We start from the raw sequence: 19,042 nt of genomic DNA, 5'->3' as shown, positions 1-19,042 counted from the left end.
TAATGAGGAATGTGTCAAACTATAGCCAGGACAAAACAAATGCCACTGCGTTAAGTTGCTAACCACCAAGGAGTAATATCAGGTGTAACAACTAGAATTCCCCTAGTTATCTTAGACACTGTGTTTATTAATGACGAAAATGGAGCCCAGCCAGGTAAACTAACCATCCCAACTTTAATACCAGTTTTAATAATAAGATTATTCTTAGAAGGTCAAGGAGATAGTGGGGGGCTTATTTGTTTGTTTTGGTCTTGTTTGTTTTCTTTTCTTTAAACTTCATTTTTTTAATTAAGTATTTTCTTCATTTACATTTCCAGTGCTATCCCAAAAGTCCCCCATACCCTCCCACCCCACTCCCCTACCCACCCACTCCCACTTCTTGGCCCTGGCGTTCTCCTATACTGAGGCATATAAAGTTTGCAAGACCAATGGGCCTCTCTTTCCAGTGATGGCTGACTAAGCCATCCTCTGCTACATATGCAGATAGAGACACGAGCTCCGGGGGGTACTGGTTAGTTCATATTGTTGTTGAACTCCATTTTAAAATTAGCCATTCATTGATAAGAACAGGTACTCTAGTCAGCCAACTGAATGGTCTCAGGATTATCAATGAAATATTTGCCACAGAGTGAAAATTTTTGCTGTTTTACTTCATAATACTTCAAAGAAAAACACCGGGTTTTACAGTTTTAGGTTGGAAACAGGGCAGGTCTGGAAATTTACAGATTTGAAGCTAAAGAAGTCAGCAACAATTACACGGGTTCCATCTAACAGAGACTGAAGGGAAATGATGTACAGTCTTTGGAAATAAAGTATTTCTTTTGCCGAGACTCCACACTGTTGAGAGAAGTGGGCGGGCAGAAAGATGAGGAGCAAGAAAAGAAGAGGGGAAAAGGAGATTTTAACCACTGCTCTTCTAGGCGTTTCTATCAAACAACTTAAATCAGAGGTGTTTCACAACCCCAGAGGTTGCCCGACAATGCTATGTGAGGCTTTGCAGACGCAGCCAGACTGATCCATAAAGCCTTCCACTCCGAACAGAACTTCCCTCCTATGCTAAATGCTGATGAGGGCAGGAGTGTAGGTAAGAAAAAAGCGATGGGCAGCTGTGACTACATCACCACTTCCTTCAATACTCTTAAAAAACTAGCTCTGCAACAGTGGGTACTTAGCTCCTGATCATGATGATGCATGCCTGAATAATGCAGAAAATCCGGAGGATAAAGGGCAGATGTGAATGAACAATAGTGGAGAAATATTGTGATCTTTTCCACCAAATTATAGGTTGAAAAGAAAACTGATAGAGGAGCTGATGAGATGGGTCAACAGTTGAGAGAAATGGCTCCTCTTCCAGAGAGCCAAGGTGTGACTCTTAGCACTCTTGGCAATTATTCATGACCTTCTGGAACTCCCATTCCAGGGGACCCAACGCCCTTTTGTAATCTCACCAGGTACCAAACCACACACACAGTACATACATATATATTCAGGAAAGACACTCATATGCATTAAATTAAAAAAATAAATCTTAAAATTAAAAAGAGAAAATGAATAGACAATTTTAAGATAAGAAAATACCTTCAGAATATCTGGGAAGGGAATGAATTACTCATAGTCTATCATTTATGTGATTCTCAAACCTGTGGTATTACATCTAATTGTTTTCTCCATTAAGAACAACCCCCAAGCCAGGTGGGGGTGATGTATGCCTTTAATCCCAGAACTCTGGAGATAGAGGCAGGCAGATCTCTGAGTTTGAGGCTAGCTTGGCCTACAGAGTGAGTTCTAGGACAGCTAGGACTACACAGAGAAACACTGTCTTGATAAACAAAAACAAAAATGAAACTACCAGGCAAAAACAATAAATAGATAAATAAATAAATAAATAAATAAACAAACAAACAAACAAGTATAAAAGTTTTTCTTAAAATGATCAGGAAGCTGCATCCATTTTAGTTCATAATTAGTCCGTTTCTTTCTGCTTTATTTTTGTTTCATTTATCCTCACTCTATTCTTGCCAGCACATATATGTGGATAATAAGTATGATGTCTCTATCACAGATCAGGTTTCATCAGCAGTAAACACAAAGCAAGAATCAGGTTAAGGCACAGGCCAACTCGCCTTTACCCACAATGCTCAAGCTCACTTGCATGAAATTACTAATTGAACATCGCTAACATGAAAATTAAAATACAAAATAATTCAGAACCCCAAACTTTTAAGTATCATGTTAAAATTCAAAAGGTCTAGATTTTGGACCACTTCATAGCTTAGATTTATGGTCAGCGATGACCACTCTTTAAGAGTAACTTGGATTAAATTGAAATGTTAGCTGCCAAAGTCTTATTGCTGTGGTTGCTGTTGCTATTACTTTTAAGGCGGGATGCAAAGATAACAGCTACGAAGCTGAACTGGCTGATGGATACCTATAATCTAATCATTCAGGAGGTCGAGGCAGGAGGATTGATGTTTCAGGCTAATGTTTCCTATACCATGAGACCTTACCTTAAAAACACTGAACTAAACAAAACCAAAACCAGCTAATGAAAACAGAAGCAAAGACAATTTTGATTACATTATTGATTACAGAATTAATAAAGCTATTTTTGCCAAGACAAATGTTAAGAATACAGTCAATATATTTTCCTTTAAGTTTTGTTTTGTTTGTTTGTTATGTTAAAAATATTTTGCTTAGTAACCAAAGGTATACTGGAAATAACTATGTAGTCCAGGCTGGCCTCCTACCAGTCTCTCCTATATGCTAGATTACTATTGTGCGCTCAGTGTCTGGCTACAATCATAGAAATTCCTAATGTTAAACAAATAGATGTTTCACACTTAGACTGTGGGAAAAGTCAGTGTGATAACTTATGCTTCTCACTCCCCATGCCCCATAGCATCGTAGACAGAAGCTAACTGGTGCACCTAAAGTCTCACAGATGTGTTCTTAGAACACTTGTCAAGAAAAAGATGCCATCCACCACTTGTCTTTAAAACAATAGTATTCTAGATTTTGTTTTGAAGAGTTTTCCTCTGGCATTCAAAACCCCATGAAAATGCTCCTTAGCAGAAGAGTTTATGAAAATGTACAGTTTAGTCCATTCAGAAGAAACAAAGGAGAAAATAGGAGAGAAACAGCAACTCTTGGCAGGATGTTTCCATCTCCTTGTGTGTAGCACTTCCTAATCCCAAGCTCTGCCTGACTCAGTTTACCCTCTCTGAGACACGGATTTAATGTGCTTTAATTATATCTACAAGCTTCAAGGGATGGTGGTTCCCACCTTTAATGGCAGTATTTGGGAGTCAGAAGCAGGCAGTTCTCTACTGAGTGCCAAATCTGCTAGAGCCCCTCAGTAAAGCCCTGTCAAGGTTGTCTATAATGTTTAATGAAGTCTGCTTTCAGGCCCAATAACATTATCAGCCTCCTAAGGTTGTTTATCCAATGGATCTTGTACCGAGTTGCAATGGATTAAACTAGATTCATTCAGACCCTAAGCTAATAATGAGAGAAGACTGTGGCCAGGTTTTTGCTGCTGTTATCCGAGAAACACTTGGAGAAGTATCACACATCTTCCACTGCTTTATTCCGTCTTCCCTATGATTGCCAAGATCAGTATGGTGATTGACTGATCCCACGAATTAGCTATGTTTTCAACTGAGGCAAAGTTAATTATTGTCAAATTTAATCAGGAAACTCTCCTACAATTGTTAACTATTACCCTTAACAAGCCTGCTGTAAAACAGTCAAATTAACCAAGGCTTGCAGCAGTGTAACCAGTGTTTTAGTAGTTCCTCGAGGAACATGAAAGTCATACCTTCAACTAAAGAAGTGAGCAAGGTAACGTTGGCTGCTTTCCGTCTTCCAGCTGGCAAGTTTAGGCCAAGCCTATCCAGTTTTTCTCTCAGGCAACGACCACCATTCTTGGATTTTGCTCTGTCCAAATTCAAATAAAAGTCGTTTGGTTAGACAACAACACTTTGAAGAAATTGTGAGACAGCTTGACCTCGCAGGGAATACTACATTCAATAGAATATAAAAAGATGGAGTGATATCAGCTCGGTTACCAGAGACAGGACAGCAGGGCACAGCTCCAGCTTACCTCCTCAGAATGCCTCCCAGAAGTGAAGCATTGAGGCACTCGGGTGGTGAGAGGCGCCTCTTTACCTCAGCGATAGTCACCTTGTATTTGGAAGTAGAACTGAGAAGAGACAAACGACCGGGAACTGAGCAAAACAAGTCTGTGGGGTTGACTACACAGGTGCCACCTTGGGAGAGAAAAATGTATATGTTAATAATAGTGAAAGAGTACAGCTCTGTGAGAAGCAGGCCGTATCAAGAGATGTGTGGCAACACTTGTTTAACCACCAATATTTCAATCTACTCAGAAGATATCTCTTCACGTACTAATTAGGATTTTGTGTATCACACATAAAATGAATCTATGTGTACCACTGTCATTCCAGACAAAATCAGCACCTTCTAGAACATAGGTCTCCTCTATATTATTAATTTTAACATTCATACATCAAGAAATGCATCCGTACATTAATGCCCCCAAATCAAGACTTAGCCTCAGAAAAGTAGTTATTGGTTTACAGTTACATGTGCTTGTGCACATACCCAGAAGAGACAGAAACCTGTGATGTGTGCTTTTCTTTCCCCAAAATGTTTATAAATTGCTTTCTTCCTTCACCTGTCCATGAGCTAAAGTCTCCAGCCTTTATGTACACTATCAAAATCACGTGCTCATCATCAAAAATGCAGATGACAAACCCAGGCACTATTGCATATGCCAGCAAGTTTTTGATGAAGGGACCCTGGTATAGCTGTCTCGTATGAGGCTACGCCAGTGCCTGGCAAATACAGAAGTGGATGCTTACAGTCATCTATAGGATGGATCACAGGGCCCCCAATGAAGAAGCTAGAGAAATACCCAAGGAGCTAAAGGGGTCTGCAACCCTATAGGAGGAACAACAATATGAACTAACCACTACCCTCAGAGCTCGTGTCTCTAGATGCATATGTAGCAGAGGATGGCCTAGTTGGCCATCATTGGGAAGAGAGGCCCCTTGGTCCTGCGAAGATTATATGCCCCAGTACAGGGGAATGCCAGGGTCAAGAAGCAGGAGTGGGTGGGTAGGGGAGCATGGCGGGGGGGGGGTGTTTAGGGAACTCTCGGGATAGCATTTGAAATTTGAAATGTATATAAAGAAAATATCTAATAAAATGCGCAAAAAAAAGAAAAAGGGAAAATGCAAAGGAGATGTTGAAGTTAAAATTTAAAAAAAAATTAGAAAGTATAAATTAAAAAAAAATGCAGGTGACAATCCCATCAAATCTGGGCAGCGTACTTCAATCTGCACTGTCAGCACAAGTATCGAACACAGTATAAAGTTCCGTGTCAGCCCGTCAACTGTGTTAAATATGACTACTATGCGTATGATAGCTGCTTCATCACTGCCACTAGGCTGCACTGCATCAGTAACCAGTAAGAGCAGCATCACCAGAGGGAGCATTTTGCCATGATAGAATTACTGGAGCAGGAGATCTCTAACTCCAAGTTTGTCAGAGCCTCTTGAGCCTTACATTCCCATAGAAATAGCACACTCCATTCCCTAACCTAAGGCAGCTCCCACTGACTAAAACACACTTGGAGACTCAAAGTGGAACATCACTGGTCACAGTTTCTTAATGTCCAATTCCTAACTTGCTGCAAAAACCCTCCACTAAAGCCTACCTTGCAAAGATGATGGGATCTTGGGATGTAAGGATACTTTCATATGCTCCAAGACCTCTGAGGGCATAGTTTTCAAGGTTCATTGCCAAATTCACATTCAAAACTGTTTTTCCCCGTTTCTTTTTCTTTGTTTGTTTGTTTGTCTTATTGTCTTGATTTGGTGTGGTTTTCTTCTAGAAAGGGTTTCTCTGTGTAACCTTGATTGTCCTGGGATTCTCTCTCTAGACCAGGCTGGCCTTGATCTGCCTGCCTCTGCCTCCCAAGTGCTCGGATTAAAGGTATACACCACCACCTCCTGGGTCTTTTCTTAAGGAAAAAAAAAAAAAAGATTTTCTGAGGAGGCAAAAAGAGGGTGTCAGATGCTGTGGAACTGGAGTCACGGGCAATTGTGAGTTGCTTGCTGTAGTTGTTGGAAAGGAATCCAGGTTCTGTTTGAGAGCTACCTCTTTAGTCCTTCACAACTGTCTTTTTTGAGCATGCATTTTTTTTTAATTCTCTCGAATTAGTTGTAGGTAAGCTTAAGTTATTTGTCCAAAAACAAGACAGTGAGGGAAAGAAAGTGAGAAATACGAAATTAGAAAAGGAGAAATGCAGATGAGTGTTGTCTAAAATCCATTTCCTAAGAGTAAGATCTATATCGGGTTTCTAGGAAGAAACTTGTACCAAGGGTGAGACCTTAGATCCCATCTTGGCTCCTGATCTGCAATATTTCAAAGAAAGTCAGATACTGCTCAGACCCATTAAAGTCTGAGAAGTATTGGGCTAGAATATGCCCCTATTATCTTCAACCAATAAATACAGAGAAGCAGTTACAGCAAGGACACTCTCTCTGATTGTCAGTCTCAGGGGTGTCCCCTGGACACATCACCTAAGAAAACCTGGAAGGACACTAAAATATGTAAAAGGATCTCTTCCCTACCTGGAAGAAATAATATTAAAATATTTACATCCCTGTGGTGTTTAAAATTCTTCTGAGCAGCTTTAAAAGGACCCATGTTTCTTTCTTTCTCTTATATATTTTTCTTTGACAGTTGCATTCACATTCCTAATGAATTGTAGTCATTTTTGCCCCTATTACCTTCCCTGATCAGCATTCTCTCTTTCTCCCTGCTTTTACTCTCTCTGTGTTATCCATTGAATTTAGTATTTAATTATAGTGAACATAGGTAGGGTACTATTTATCAGAGTACGGGCAAGGGAGCCATTCATGAGGCCTCCCTGTCTCCAAGGAACTATTGTCAACTAATGGGTCCTGGGGAATGGATTTTAGTCCTTTCAGTAGCATAGCCACTGAGAAGTTGCCTGTGCTCCATTAAATAACCTCCTACCTAAGTTCCATTTGAAATTTCCAATAGTCAAAGGCCTTCCTCCCTTAATGATTTTGAACTAGTTTATAAGCCCTAGTGTTTCACTGATATAAAAGAGGGAAGGATACAATGCCAAGGCATCCTTGGCTAAATCTTCTGTCCATTGCAACAAATTCCTCATGCCATTTTCTGGAAACAAGTCCTAGGTTTTAATGACTAAGAGGTCAGAAGTTCTGTCAATTGTAAAACTAAAGTCCCCGTCTTAAAGTAAAAACAAGCAAACAAACAAACAAACAAAAAACTGCAAATTACCTTCTTGAACAGGTAGAAAATGCACATTTACTAATCCTTTCCCACTTTGAATTTTTTCAGGTTTTCAAAAGTAATAGTTATAGCAAAAATGCTAGTAAGATTTCACAGATTCTTATCTAGCCACTTAGTCACTTTAATTAATTATTGTACTTTGTACTTATAGATAAAAAAATGTCTTTAAGAAGAAATGAGAGTCACCTCTCAAAAGTTGAATGATCCAAAGGCTCATGAAATTAACTCAAGGTAATTTCAATAAAAGATAAATGTGAATATACAATATCCATCTACTCTTCTCCTAAAAGAAGGCCTCTACCTCCCCCAGTCACTATGAATCAGAAGCAGACATAACATTGAGCATCTCTCCTTGTACAATAGCCAGTATTTTGGAAAGAGGAATCCTAAAGAATTAGTCTTAAGTGTCTGAGCATTTCCCTCCGGCTAGGAAAGAGTGGGACAGTACAATTTAGACGTTTCTTATACTTGGTAATCCATTGGCTAGAAACCCAGTTTAGAGAGAAAAAACATCTTTATAAATTTTGAAAGATGAATTAAACCTAGTTTGCCTGCATTGAGAATCTATCACCCTTTGGCTTGGTTGAGAACAACTATTCATTCCCAGTACATTCTCTGGGTAAACTACCTAGCCATCTGTGAACTCTACAGGCCCTGAGTATTTTTGCTCCTCCATCCATCTTGGGCTTCTGGTTTATGCTAAAATAGTATGTACTAGGTAAGTTACATGGGCTGCATATTAAGAATGTACTTTATGCACACACAAATTGCCTCAAGGATTTATTTTGTATTCAGGATTATCCATCAACTCTACACTCTTTTATTTTTTATGTCACGGAATCTTTAAAGGGAATTTCTGTTGCTTTGATACGTGGCATCGTTGCAGCCTTGGGGAACTCTCTTATTCTAGCTAAAGATTGGGCAACTTGTAGAGTTTACATCAACTTGGGGAACCTGATATCTTTCTTCCCAGTGGGTTACTTTCCAGGAGGGCAGACAAAAAAAAAAATAAAGTCATGTAACCTGGGTGTTGTATTTGTAAGGGAAATAGTGACATGGTAGAACCTAGCCAAGGGAACTGAGACCAACAGTGTTGATGAGAAAACAGAGGACAATCAGAAGTGGATCGCACCAAGCCATCAACAGTAGTTATTCTGTGTTCCCCCTCAAGGTCATCCTGGTACCTCTGATGCCCCCCCCCCCAGCTCTTATAGATATTGGGAAATACTGATTTTCTCTTCAGCAATCCACCTGGGAATGCCTTTGTTGACAGAGCCAGATAGGGCGTACAGAACTTCTCAGGAGTTCTCATCCTCCCGATAGAGAAGCAATATACATAGAGAAGCAGTATTTCTAAGGAGGTCAGTGTTAGAAAGTTTGGAGAGAACTGTTTCTTAGGGATCTGTAGATTCTAGTGAGTAACTACATAGGCAGTCAAGAATCATCTCCAGAATATTTGTCTAGGTCCTTCTTTTAAATGAATGAATGAATGAATGAATGAATGAATGAATAAATAAATAAATAAATAAATAAATAAATAAATAACACAGTTCTGTCTAAGTAACAGAAAGAAGTTAGCCAAATCCTGTAGCTATGAGCACCCCTGGCACAGAAGAACACAGGTTTAAACTGTCCTTCATACTAGGGATGATCTATAGCCTGAAGAAGGCTGGAGTTTCATTTCTCCTGGTGAGTCTGGGGGATCTATCCTTCTGTATTAAGACCATAGGTTGGTGGGAAAAAAAACCCACTGGTGATAAAAAGGAACTTGCTGTATTAGCAAGAACACCCCTTTTTTTCCTCAATTCATCTCTTCAACAATGGAAGGTGTTCACACCTGTTCTACTTCCCTCTCTAGCTGATGAGGTGTCACAGGAAGTGGACAGATGCATACTCAGCAGCCTGAGTAATGGTACCCAACATCAACTCTGTGGTGAACAGTTGCCACATCACAGGATCAGTGCAGTGTAGTTGTATATTCATTTACCCATAGTTTGTACCATATACCTAATGGAAAGCTAAGCGCTATAAACCTATCCTCACCCCAGACTTGTAGAGCAGAGCAAAAACAAACAAACAAGCAAACAAACAAAAACACACAAAAAACAAACAAACAACCACAACAAAAACTAAAAACAAAAACAGTGATTATCGCTAAGGACTTTCCATGTCACAACAACCCCTAAGAACACACCCAGTTGTGCCAAGAGGCTCCCTGGAGCCTCTGCAGGTGTGATCAATACTTTCTACCTTGCTTCAGCTCCCTAGGCCTCAGAGCGCAGCTAAGTCGTAGCACCTCAGCACCGCCCCATTCTGCCAAACATTGGTGTTGACATAATTAGACTAAATTTTAGGAGCTGAAATAAATGTTCCGTTCGCCTTACAGCCAAACAGATGTTTACAATTCAAATGAAAAAAAAAATACAAATGGTAGGGATTTTTTTTCCTCCCCTTTTTCATCTCCAGTGATCGCTCTTTTTATTTTTCCTTGACACATTAAAATGTGTAAGCGGTAGTAAGAGTTTCCTGTCCCTGTTTGTTTTTCGGTTTCATTTCCTTGAGGTACTCTTGTCTAATAGGTGGAGTAGGATCTTTTTGGTCTGTTTTCCCCCTCTAGACTTTTTCCCTCTACCAAGTCTCTACCCTTGCCTGTGTGAAGCCCCTCCCTCTATGGCAGCAGATATTAATTGTATTCAAACAGCAAAGAGGTGGGGACTTAGCTCCCATCACGCAGGCCTTTGAGGTGTGCCAGCAGCATAATATGTGGTTCCGAAGGAAGACTGTGCTTTTACAGGTGTTAGTACATCAAATAGCTGTCGTTTATTTTCAAGGCCAGAGCTACATTCAGCAAACAAAAGAAAGGGAACTGGGTACCAGATAGATTGCTGTTGTCTCATTGTGTGTCCTGGTATGTCTTTAGGGATTCAGGGATTCATTTTGGGTCCTGGTGATTTTCCTGAGCAGGAAAGAATGGGGTGGGGGGAGAAGGAGGGAGAGGAGGAGGGGGAAGTAGCAAAGCACCTTCTTTTCTCAGAAAAAAATAACTATCCAACAAACCAACCATGCTTTGGAGCATGTGTTTTTTTGGAGGTCACAGAAAAGAGATTGAATTCAAGTCTTATGTATGTGCATTTTAGAATTAAGGAGGCCCATAAAGTCTCCAGTGTGTCATCTGCTCTATTTTCATTCGAAAGGGTGGAAGAACCAAAGAGATGGATGAGTTTGAGCCAGCATAACTACAAGAGACTCAGGAAGCCACTCACTGATGGAACGTTGACAAAGGGAAGGAGAGAGTAAGATACCTTCTATTTTGCTCCTTCCGATGGCTGCAAGAAGGAGTGATCCCAAGGTCCAACCAAAGGCCCAGGAGAGTACTAAAAAAACCAAAGCAAGGAGCTTGTCCTTTCGAGGAAGGAGGAAGAGCAAGCCAGTCGCCTTGCCTTGAGGTCCACAAAAAAATACAGGAAGTGTCAGTTCTGTCCTATCCATTATTGGTAGAAAGAGCGACTGCATTTTGTAAAAAGAATTAAATCAGATCGGACAATGTTTGCATCAGTATAAATGCCTAAGTCTTGGCTAGTGACTCACCTCAGCGATCTGATACACTCCTGCTCCCTTAAAGCATGCAGAGTTCAAATTATATTAATTCCTCCCCCCCCCTACAATGTTTTGATTCAAAGTAGTTTGTATTTTGTGTAGCCAAGGGCAATTGGGAAAGTGCTTGTGACTGCAAGTGGCCAGTGGGTTCTCACTCAGCGTGGCCCAGAGGCTATAGTGGTATTTAAGCTTTGGAAATTAGCCTGGGGCTGCAAGAGGAGATGATCACAAAGTGAAACAAGGGCGCTGCCCCTTCTACACTTTTTTCATCCTCCAACCCCCCCCCACACACACCTTTTTTTTTTTTTTTTTTTTTTTTTTTTTCCAGTTTGCCATCCCGACTTCACAAAAGAGATCAGGGCCAAAATGTCACTTTCCACCCACATACAGGAATTCTGAGTGTTTTTATCTTCCTTCCTCAAGTATGTGAAGACTAGAGCCCTTTATTCAAGTGAACCCCATATCGCGATTCCACCATGAACCCATTCATGATTAGCTTAGTCACCGTCTAGGTCCTCATCATTATTTTATTATTAAATACTCTGTGAGAAATAAAAGGGCTTGGGTGTCTGACAAACGGGAGGGGCCCCCCAGGTCGCCTCAGAAGAGTCACCAGGAAAAAAAGAAGTGGGTCTTTCTTTCTTTTTTCCTTTTTTCTCTCTTTCTTTTTTCTTTCTTTTTTTAATGATTAAAAACATAGGCGACTCCTGTAAATAGAAGCCCCGTTTCTTCGAGAGATGCCTTTTGAAACCCACTGTCTGAATATTCAACGAAGGCAAAGCTCCACTCTGTACGAACAACATTAATATGATCTCTGCAGAATTTGTTACTCAGAAATATTAACATATCAAAGCCAACGCCGGAGGCGAAAGAAGCTATCGATACGCGAGTGCAGGGTAAAGTAAAGATTATTGGTTCTGATGGTCTGAGTGGCTGAGCTGCGGGCAAAATCGAGCACACCATTAACCGGGAGTGAGCGCGCGGGGAGCGGGCCTCTGAGGCGGCCGCAAATATTTTATCTAGGTGGTAATTACCTCGCTGCTGCCTCCCTGGTCTGTCTACATTATCTTTCGGTTATCAAGCCTTCGTTTACAGGGGGAAAAATGTAATTGACACCAAAGTGAGTCTGAGAAATAACATTTATTTTTTACTACAAATTTAGGGACCAATGACTCCCCATCTCTCCACCCATCTCCAAGTCAGACCAGCTTCTTTCTACACTCTCTCATGTTGCACACCTAGGTGGTATCTTAACTCAAGTCACACCCTGAGAGGGAGTGTCTTGAGAAGTAAATATGTTTTTCCTAATATTGTAAATGCTGGATACCATCAGGAATATAGACGTATCCAAGAACTTAATAAAAGAAAGAAAATGATGGAACAAAAGGACTACTTTAAGAGAGGATGGCCTGTAACGTGTAGATTGGAAAAGGAACGGGTATTGTCACCATAGGAGGGGATGGGAAGGGAATAGCTTAACACTTACATGTTCTATTTCTGATGAACCTGAGAGAAGCTGAGTTATTGATTTAAGAGTTCGCTGTGTGCAACCATGCCAATAAAGAGAAGGTGTTTTCTGGGTCTTTTGACATGAGGGGACTTGCAGCACTGATATAATATAAAAGTCCTTGTTATCCATTTGGATATTGTGCACGTTGATAGCTACAGAGTCAGGAAACACTCTCCCTGCCCCCTATCTCTCTAGAGTCCAGATTGCTCCCATCCTTCCTGTAAGACATGCGAAAATGGACAAACGTACTCTGATGCTTGGATCTGAGTTACTCAGAGGTGGGGGGCTACAGATCTTGATGGTGCTTAACTCCAAATTTCCAGGTCCTTTCCCTTGGGAATTGCACTTTTCCCCTAAACAATCAACGCTTGGTTTAAAATACCAGGCTAAGAAAAGGATTTTTAAATGTGAAACAAATATGTACTGAATTGCACAAGAACAAGAAAACATCACCCGAGGAACTCCACTTCCGTACTTCTGATGCGTTATGAAAAGCGCACTTGCATCTTTTAGACACCTCGAAGCTTAGCTCCTTTTGGATGGCCAGATGAAAGGCCGTCCCCGGAAACTTTATTGACTCCAGAGCACCTACAGTTCCAGCGTCCAACCTGGAATTCATCCTTTTAGCTGTCTACAATCGTTTGGATGTGGTAGTCAAGCGTTGAGAGAGGCATTTTAGCAAGTACGAAATAGAATATACTAAGTGCGCCGGAAAGCTCTCTCTGCTAGCAGCCGGTTTCGCTCCCTAATTAGTGGCGCTGTCCTTCAGCACCACTGTGCCTGTGCGCCCTGAGCGCTTGGCCACACCTTTACTGTTTTTCCTTCCCAACAAACCCCAATCAGCAAGACTTACCGAGAGCCCCCCTCCCCCCCACCTTTTCACGGTGTATGCTTTATTTGTCCAAAACTTATTAGTGGTTAAATTTAACATTTATAAACTTGTCTCTGTTTTATATAATTTCAATATGGCTGAATTCAGGCCTGACTGGAAAGCTTAATAGTATCTCTTTTAAATATCTATAAGAAGTGATATCTATATGCTAAAAACTAGCTTTGAAGCCTCAAAAGTGTGAAACAACAGATTCGAGTAATTCTTTTAAACTCAAAATACAGTGCAGGCACACACTTTTGGAGCAGCCAAGTTCCAACAGATAAACTTCCTTTCTTTTCTCTCTTAATGTTTATAGTGGATCCTGGGTCATGAAATCTGTGTTTTCACACAAAATATTCCACTGTTTTCAAAGAGTGAATTTCTCAACCCCCCACCCCCAAAAGCAAATCATTCATCTAGCTTTGAAATAATGGAGATGGTCTAAGGGAGCTATTTGGTACCATCAGAAGTTTAGCAGTTTGGTTACTAGAGACAACTGTGGCCCTGAAGCAGGAATTAGTTTTGGTGAATAGGCTGTCTTATTAATTCGTATGAAGTTGGGATAACAGCTGGTCCCTCTTGCCTCATGCGCTCCTCGGGTTACTGGGCATGCTAGAAAAATAAACTTCAGAGGCTCTGGGTACAGTTAAGCAGCAAAGCCAGTAAAAATCTGTACTGCCTTGAGGCCCTGTGAATGTCATAGTTCAAAACCTTTTGTCAAAATGGAACATCTGAGATACAGCTCCCTTCAGTGCCTCAGCTGAATGCAACAGCTCTCTTCTCTCCCCTCACCCCCCTTTCCAATGCTATGGGTAACTCTCTGGATTCAGATGTTTTCCTCAACAGATGGGAACAAGAAAGCTTTATCCAGTACACTTAACATTAACACTACCTCCTCCTCCCACCCTCCCTTGAAGAAAGAAATGTTCTGGACGTTTCAAAAATAATAATAAGGCAGTTACAATATTGGTGACTCATTAGCCTCCTGGAAAGCGTCAATGATACAGCCTTTCACAGAATCCCTTAAGGCCCATAGCTGACACCATCACCCCAAACACTCAGGCTGTGGCTGGCACATTAGGTCTAAAAGAAACCAGAAATCCTGCTCCAGGATGTGGTATGGGTGAAGGAAAAGAAGTGTGAAAACTTTTTTTTTTTAAATCCCAGTAATTTTCTCCCTAACTTTGATGCTGTCCCATGCTCTGAGGAGTATTGGAGAGTCCCCAGCAAAGGTGGGGCTCACCTAGCACTTAAGTGTCAATGGAAGAAAGGAGGCTTTTTAATGTAGATACGCCTGTATGGACCTAGAATAACTGACTAACATAATTCCTTTCTTAATAATCAGACAAAGAATCTGATGCTTCCAAGTCTCCCCAGATCTTCAAAACAAAGAAACAGTCTAGAAACTAATATTTGAGACCAAGATATTCCTACTCACCTCTTCTGATCACCCCCCCTTGGCCGTTGAGAACAATCCCACACTGGGCTTCCACGGAACCCTTTAGAAAAGAAGAAAGAAAGAGAAGCATTCAAATATCATAGGCATGACCATGTGGGTGAAGCATTTTAGACTAGCCTATCCCTGACCCCTTCTCAGGAGACCATTCAAAGCACCATAGAGCTGGAGCACGCTTAACAGCAAACAGAGTTTTAGTATATATATCCCCAAACCCTACAATCTAAAAGTTCTATTCATCTTAAGGTATGCATTTCACATCCCTCCCCAATATTACACTTTAGAAAGCTTAAGAGCTTTTCATTTGGGAGTAAGAGAATGAGAAGCACTTTGAGTCTCAGCGAGTGCATATACACAGGCGCATATTTACCACTTCCTGGGTGAAGAAAATTATAGCTTAAGTGTCAAGTCTGGGATTGGAAGCTAAGAGGAAGAATTTCACATGGAGGGATCAGAATATCTTAGAAGGATTCCATTTACCCCCAAAGCAGGAGCATCACATAATCCTATCCAAAATGGGCCTGGTAGAGGAAACACCTTCAGGTTCACTCCCTACCGATCCCTAGGTTCCCAAGGTTCTGTGTGATCATTTGAGCTGGAAAACTGGGAAGGGTTTACTAATTTTTTATTAAGAAAAATAAAATTTTCTCCCTGTGTCTGTCTCGTCCCCCCATCAGAATCAAAATGTGTTAAAAGCTCATTTTCCTTTACAAACAAACGAGGTATTGGACATGAAAGAGGCCTTGAAGGGTGTTAACCTATCCAACAGCCCGTGAAGAGTTAAGTAAATGCGGAGAGAGTCGGTGCATAATAAAAACCCACTTTACAAAACAACCTTTACAGCCCTGGCTCCCTTTTACCTCCCCATTTTCACCATATTGAGGCAAGCCTGTAAGACCCCCCTTTTCAACCTACTCACCAGTTCTTTCTTATTTTAAATGTTCTGCCTTAAAGTGATTATCAAATCAATATGAAAAAAAAAAAACTTGGAGCCTGAGCATAAATTAGAGCGGTGATGGGAAAAGGTGTGACAGTTTCCTTTGTTGGCCATAGCAAATCTTTTTAGGAGACTCAAAGATGGAACCGAAGCCACAGGACCGTTTGCATCTGTTAGGCAGACTTAGACCGCCCTCCAAACCATTGGACTTTCACTTAAAATTCTGTGCAGGGAAAAGTATATTTACATTTGTTGCATTTGAAATGAGGCATATGCTGATGAATGTTTTAAAAAGGAAGAAATGAAAGGGGAGAGACAGGTTTTCCCCACACACTCCCTCCTCTCTTTGCTTCTTGTTTTAAATATAGCGGTGGTTCTTTCTGTCTCATTCTGCCAAGTACATCCAGAGGACTAGAATAACTTTATCGATTTATAAGCTTGTCCTAGTATTCATACATATTATAATTCATGCACTGACATACACCTACAGAAGTCATTATGACCACACGTGCAGACATCATATGCCACACTGTTTCAGCTAGTATTTTAAAGTGATTTTTTTCCTCAGTATGAGTAATATTACTCTGAAAAGAGTAGTAAAAATAAAAGAAATAATAAATATATAAGAGATGGGCTGAAATAAAGATTTGTAAAAGAGATTTCAAGTGTAAAAGGTAAAGAAAACTGAGCTTTCCAAGGAAGCGGACTAATTCCCCTCTCTCTCTGGCGCACTGTTAGGATGCTGATTTTCTTAGAAGAAACAAACCTTGGTCTCATCACTTAACAAACCTTCCCCCCTCATAAGTAAAACATGTTGTTTGGTCAGATGACATTGCATAAATGACCAGTTGAATGGCACTAAGTCGAAAATTGGATAAACTACGGTGTCCTTTTACACAGGATTCTGCCTTTGTCTGGTGCTTGCAAATGTTCTAATCCTCTCTTTTGAAAAATACCCAGCTTTGTGCCTGGCACAGAAAAAAAAAATTTGTACAGATACAAAAAAATCAGCAACAGACGTGGCTATTAAAAGGAGTAAATAGGTTTTAGTGGAGCTAAGCATTGAATGGCAGATTTTTCCCCCTCCTGAGACATAAGGGGATCCTGTGGAAAATGTTAAAAAAAAAAAGTCCTAAGCGTATAAAATTATTTTGTGAATATAAGTGTATAAGGTCAACGTTTTAGGAGTAAAATATTTTTTCTTGTGCATGAATCTTGTAATTCTGGCTCTTTGTTGTAAGTGTAAGGGCTCCCACTTTAATTTAAAATTAATCTCTTGCTCAGGGGTAGAGGAGGGGGCAAGATATTCTGTGCGCAACAAGGGATCTCTTCTGTCTCCAAGTTGTGCTCCTGGAATATCTTCCCAGTCGTCAGGAGAAAGTGGAGGTGGCAGATTTTGTGCAGACAGAAAAAGGAAGGACTTGCCACGGGCAGAGGTGTACTTTCCACTATAAGAAAGTTCCAGTTTGACTCTTCTGGGTTCTTAGTCTAGATCTCAGGGCTTATTGATCTGAAATGTGTCTAAGACAATGGAACCACTTAATTAAAAACTCTGTTGTTGGCACCGAATGTGGAAGCGGTGTGAAGTAGGAGATTTGATGAAGTGGTGGCCTCTAAGGTGTCTGAATTTGTTTCTGCCCCCTCTCCTTCCTCTTCTTCCTTTCTTCTCAGCCTGCTGTCTTTCCTTTCCTCCTTTCCGCTTTCTCTCTCTTTGTCTTACTTCCTTTGTTTACTCATTTTTGACAGTACAATGAGTTGCATCTTACATAAGACCCGAAGGGAAAGAATAAAGAGTGCTGCCGGGCTCCTGTATGCTCAGGCACAGAGAAGCACGGCCGTACCTTGGCAAGTGCATTGTGCAGATTATGTTATTAGGGCTGTTTTGAGGCTGTCATTTGGGGTTACTTGCTTGGCACAGCAATCTGATATGCTTGTGAAACTTTGGTTCAAGCTTATGATTCCAACAATTTCCTGAAAACAAACAACCTCTCTCCTCCCGGAGAGAGACTTTCATCAGGAGACTCCCCTAAAGGTTCTGTCTAGGCCAACGCTGGAGACCCTGCAAATTATGGAAACTGAAAATACAATTGAGTGGACCTCAGCTTTTAGGAATCTTATTCTGAGACCTCTAGATTCAAAGCCAGCTCCATTGATCTCACACACCTATCCTCTCAGTGTCAGAAACGTAGATTCACAAAAGACTTCTGGTGACTGGCTCCAGAAAGGGACCTCAGCTATTGATCCAATGAGAGGAACCCAGTGGGCAGAGTCCTCCTGTAATCTCATGACTTTTTCTAATTCGTGTGCGAGTGTGAGTGAGTGTGTGTGTGTGTGTGTGTGTGTGTGTGTGTGTGTGTGTGTGTGTGAGAGAGAGAGAGAGAGAGAGAGAGAGAGAGAGAGAGAGAGAGAGAGACTTAAAGCTAGAGTATTAACGGAGAGCGGGAGGGGGAGGGCAGGGGGAGGGCGCAGACAAACCCGCTGCACGCTTATTTACCTGCAAGTCGTCGGCTCCCGCGGCGGCCAGCCCCAGGCTGGGCCCTGGCAGGAGTCTTTGATCTGGGTGCATTCCATACTGAGAGCCATGGCTCATGAGGGACAGGTCGTGGCGGCGGTAGGCATCGAGGCAACCCAGCTCCCGCCTCTGCTCGTCCAGGCAGGAGGACTTGAGAGCCCGCGCATTGTGCAGGTTAATAAAGTCGGTGGGCTCCCCGTGGTGAATCTGCTGGTAGTACTGTTGTGAGTGGTGGAGCGAGTTCAGAGAGTAGGCGTCGGGAGTGACCGCCGGGTGGCTGTGCTGGAACTCGTAATGGAAGGACTGGTGGTGGAGCGGGGTGTACTGGTGGTTAGTGGAGAAGTAGGGGGACGCAAACTCGGTGCCGGTGGTAGAGTAAGTTAAAGGAGAGGAGGAGGAATAGGCAACCGTGGAATTGGCTACGGACTCCAGACAGCCAAGCTGCATCAAACGGTAGCTGTTTGATCCGTCGTGACGTATCTGGAAGGAAGAGGGGGAAAGGGGAGAGCAGAAAAACTTGAGGTTTGTCATTTTGCAACCAAGGCGCCACTCTCCCAGAGTCGGGAGCTTTCCCTGTCTCTCCCTAGGAGGAGAGAGCGCGCTGGGCTTCCGGAGAGCAGCCGGACTCAGTGAGTGCCTTCACCAAGCAGACTTCGCTAACAGTTGAACTGGGGGTGGGCGGCCTCGTCTTCACAGTGGAGAGAGCGGGGTGGGGTGGGGGGAATCCCCCACCCTATATAGGTGCGGGCGACATTACACATGCACACACAGTCAGACAGACAGACGGA

The 19,042-nt window shown here is 41.7% G+C and overlaps 1 protein-coding gene and 1 long non-coding RNA gene across 5 annotated transcripts in view; one reads left to right on the top strand and one right to left on the bottom strand.

Moving 5' to 3' along the window:
* The window catches only part of Tfap2d (transcription factor AP-2, delta), a 70,927-nt gene that overhangs the window by 50,851 nt on the left and 1,034 nt on the right, over positions 1-19,042 (bottom strand). For 3 of the 4 annotated variants that reach the window (NM_153154.3, NM_001379074.1, XM_006495498.3), the window contains exons 2-5: positions 18,237-18,734; positions 14,788-14,848; positions 4,103-4,268; positions 3,818-3,936 (exon numbers count right to left, since the gene is read on the bottom strand). In NM_153154.3, coding sequence (NP_694794.1) covers positions 3,818-3,936; positions 4,103-4,268; positions 14,788-14,848; positions 18,237-18,734 — 844 coding nt within the window. Of the gene's footprint in view, positions 1-3,817; positions 3,937-4,102; positions 4,269-14,787; positions 14,849-18,236; positions 18,966-19,042 lie in introns of those variants that run through there. The other variant, NM_001379073.1, reaches the window with a different exon arrangement.
* The window catches only part of Gm15825 (predicted gene 15825), a 41,541-nt gene continuing 40,756 nt past the window's right edge, over positions 18,258-19,042 (top strand). Inside the window, exon 1 of the long non-coding RNA NR_151619.1 lies at positions 18,258-18,428. This is a non-coding gene — a long non-coding RNA (predicted gene 15825). The remainder of the gene's footprint in view (positions 18,429-19,042) is intronic.

Source organism: Mus musculus, chromosome 1 (genome assembly GCF_000001635.26).
Source record: "Mus musculus strain C57BL/6J chromosome 1, GRCm38.p6 C57BL/6J".
NCBI lineage: Eukaryota > Metazoa > Chordata > Mammalia > Rodentia > Muridae > Mus > Mus musculus.
This window is presented reverse-complemented; position numbering and strand designations above follow the sequence as displayed.